This window comes from Alosa pseudoharengus, unplaced genomic scaffold, assembly GCF_046254945.1.
Source record: "Alosa pseudoharengus isolate Yale_2024_CS ecotype anadromous, Long Island Sound unplaced genomic scaffold, YU_APseudo_1.1 YU_APseudo_1.1_scf_22, whole genome shotgun sequence".
In the NCBI taxonomy this organism is placed as follows: domain Eukaryota; kingdom Metazoa; phylum Chordata; class Actinopteri; order Clupeiformes; family Clupeidae; genus Alosa; species Alosa pseudoharengus.
The window spans coordinates 8147303-8149802 of record NW_027468680.1 but is presented as its reverse complement, the minus strand read 5'-3'; the positions used below and the strand labels follow the sequence as shown (position 1 = coordinate 8149802).

Genomic DNA, 2500 nt, shown 5'->3' with positions numbered 1-2500 from the left:
TGTTTTTAATGAAGCCCCCCGCGCTCGGGCCCAGCCGGAGGGCAGTGTGGCCTGGGGTGAAGACACTCGGCCTAATAAAACGACATGATTCACGCCTCATTTCACCTCACTTATGTTTTACATTAATAGAAACCAATAATAGGAACCGGTTACCATAAAAGTCAGGCACCGTACATAACACAAATGGCAAATGCGTATCATCAGACTGCACTCACAGCTGGACCCTATGACATGCTAGATTTGAGGGTACTTAAAGAATTCCTTGTCAAGGCCGTTTTAAAAGCTACAGTATTCCCCAGGCCGTGGGCGGCTTGATAGGATGCGTTTAATAAAAGCACTCCGGACGACAGGCGTGCTTATCAGTGCTTACCCCACTGTCTTAATGTCCCAGAAGAGGCCGGCACAAAACCGCGAGGAGCGTTTAACGATATTATTCTTCTCTACTGGCACTTTTCAAAAAATGATCTCACGCTGACAGTAAATCTCAGCTTTAATCGTTGTTATCGGCTTATCTCAGCTGATAATTGACGTTACACTTTGTTATCCACTTGCAACACTTCCATTAGGACAGTCAAAGCAACGACGACGACGAGTGCATCGAGCTTTGGGTGCATTTGGCAGGAGATGGCAAGTCCACAACCAGCCCTTTAAAGAACACACTTCATCAAGAGCCACTGATCATTCACTTGCAACGCCTTCATTCATTAGATATTATAATCAATTATAAAATATTATCAAAATCTAAACATTATTACTGCTAAATACTTTGACTATAAACTATGAATATGATCAGATGTTGTTCTATGTACATATGACATGACTGATCTCAGCTTCAAGTGGACAGGGCAGGAACACTTGGAGAGTGTGTAAGTGTTTGAGAGTGTGTGAGAGTGTGTGTGAGAAAGTGGCAGAGAGTGTGAGAGAGTGAGTGCTAGTGTGTGAGAGAGTGTGAGAGATTATGTCAGTTCATGAGTGCGTGTTTGAGAAAGAGAGTGTGTGAGAGTGTGTTGTGGCACCTGTGGTTTCTTGGCGTTAATGGGCGGCAGGAAAGAGGAGTCCTGCTGTTCCCTGGCGATCCTCAGCTGTCGGAGTTTGTGTCGGGCCTGTTGGGCGGCGGTCTGCCCGAGTACTGGGGTCACTCTCCTCAGACGCACCTCCATCTCACTGGGGGACTCCCGGAACGGAGAGTTAAACACTCCTGGACACTGGGAGGACCACACACACACACAATCACACACACACACTTAAGACACAGACACAGAAGGCACACGTCCATTCAGGAAACACACACAGTGTGCATCATGACTAGTATTGACCGACACCAAAAGTTATTGCCCGATCACACCCATTTGAGGAAACTTGTGCTGAAAGGTTTATGTTAGACGGTGTCGTTGTTATGGACGGCTCCCGCCGGGCATTGACGAAACACTAAACTTGACCGTGTAAATCAGACCTCCTCAGCCTTTCACCGTTGGCTAAACCTCTTAAGAGGCGGGCAGACTGGGGGTCGCTCAATACCTGCACGCACACACACCAGAGTCTTCCATATCAAACACCAGCCTGTCCAACACGAGACAGCATGACATAATGTGATATGTAGGCCTCCATTATGGAGTCTCTAAATTATGTGTGACAGTTATCACACTACCCCCCCCCCCCCCCCCCCACTCCCCAGGAGGATGATGGGAAGCGAGCGGAGCGGGCCAATGATAAATATTCATCACTCATTTTAACATAAGGAAATCAGGGGCTCTGTTCAAAGGGGCCCAGGGCCGCTCAGGAGTGCAGCGCGATGTGCTACTGCTGCGCTGTGGCGTGGCAAGGTGTGAAGTGATGTGGCGTAGTGTGTGTGTGTGTGTGTGTGTGTGTGTGTGTGTGTGTGTGGGTGGCGAAACCTCGGGAGAGCGTCAGTACTAATAGCTTCACCATGACCCCAAGACAACAGGCCAGGCGTGGAAAAGAATGGAGACACACACTCGCTGGCACTCACACACACACACACACACACACACACACACACCCCAACCCACCGCATCAGGAGGGGTGCCTGCAATCAAACTTGTCATCTGACTATCAGGAGTGCTTGTGTCTGATCACAGGTAACCATGCAAAAAATACAATCCAACACCACACTGAGTCAGGGGGGGCTTATGACAAAATGAACCATTTTGTGGTTGTGTGTGTGTGTGTGTGTGTGTATGTGTGTGTATGTATATGTGTGTGTGTGTGTGTGTGTGTGTGTGTGTGTGTGTGTGTGTGTGTGTGTGTGTGTGTGTGTCTGCGCGTGTGTCACGTCACTGAAACAATTACATATTCCACCAGTTCCGCACAGTGTCAGATCCATCATTTTAGCAGGTGCCAGAGTCCACTCCAACTAAGCGGCCACTCTAAAGGGCCGCCCCAGCCTTTGTAGCGAGCGATTGCCACCACAGAGCTGATTGGCTGCAGACAAATGGAATAATAATTAGACTCATCTAAGTGATCTGTCCAGTGCCGTAAT

At 48.5% G+C, this 2500-nt stretch overlaps 1 protein-coding gene across 1 annotated transcript in view; it reads right to left on the bottom strand.

Annotated features, from left to right (window-relative positions):
* The window catches only part of spata17 (spermatogenesis associated 17), a 35660-nt gene that overhangs the window by 19490 nt on the left and 13670 nt on the right, over window positions 1–2500 (bottom strand). Inside the window, exon 7 of the mRNA XM_076299860.1 lies at window positions 1017–1205. Within this exon, the coding sequence (XP_076155975.1) occupies window positions 1017–1205 (189 nt within the window). The remainder of the gene's footprint in view (window positions 1–1016; window positions 1206–2500) is intronic.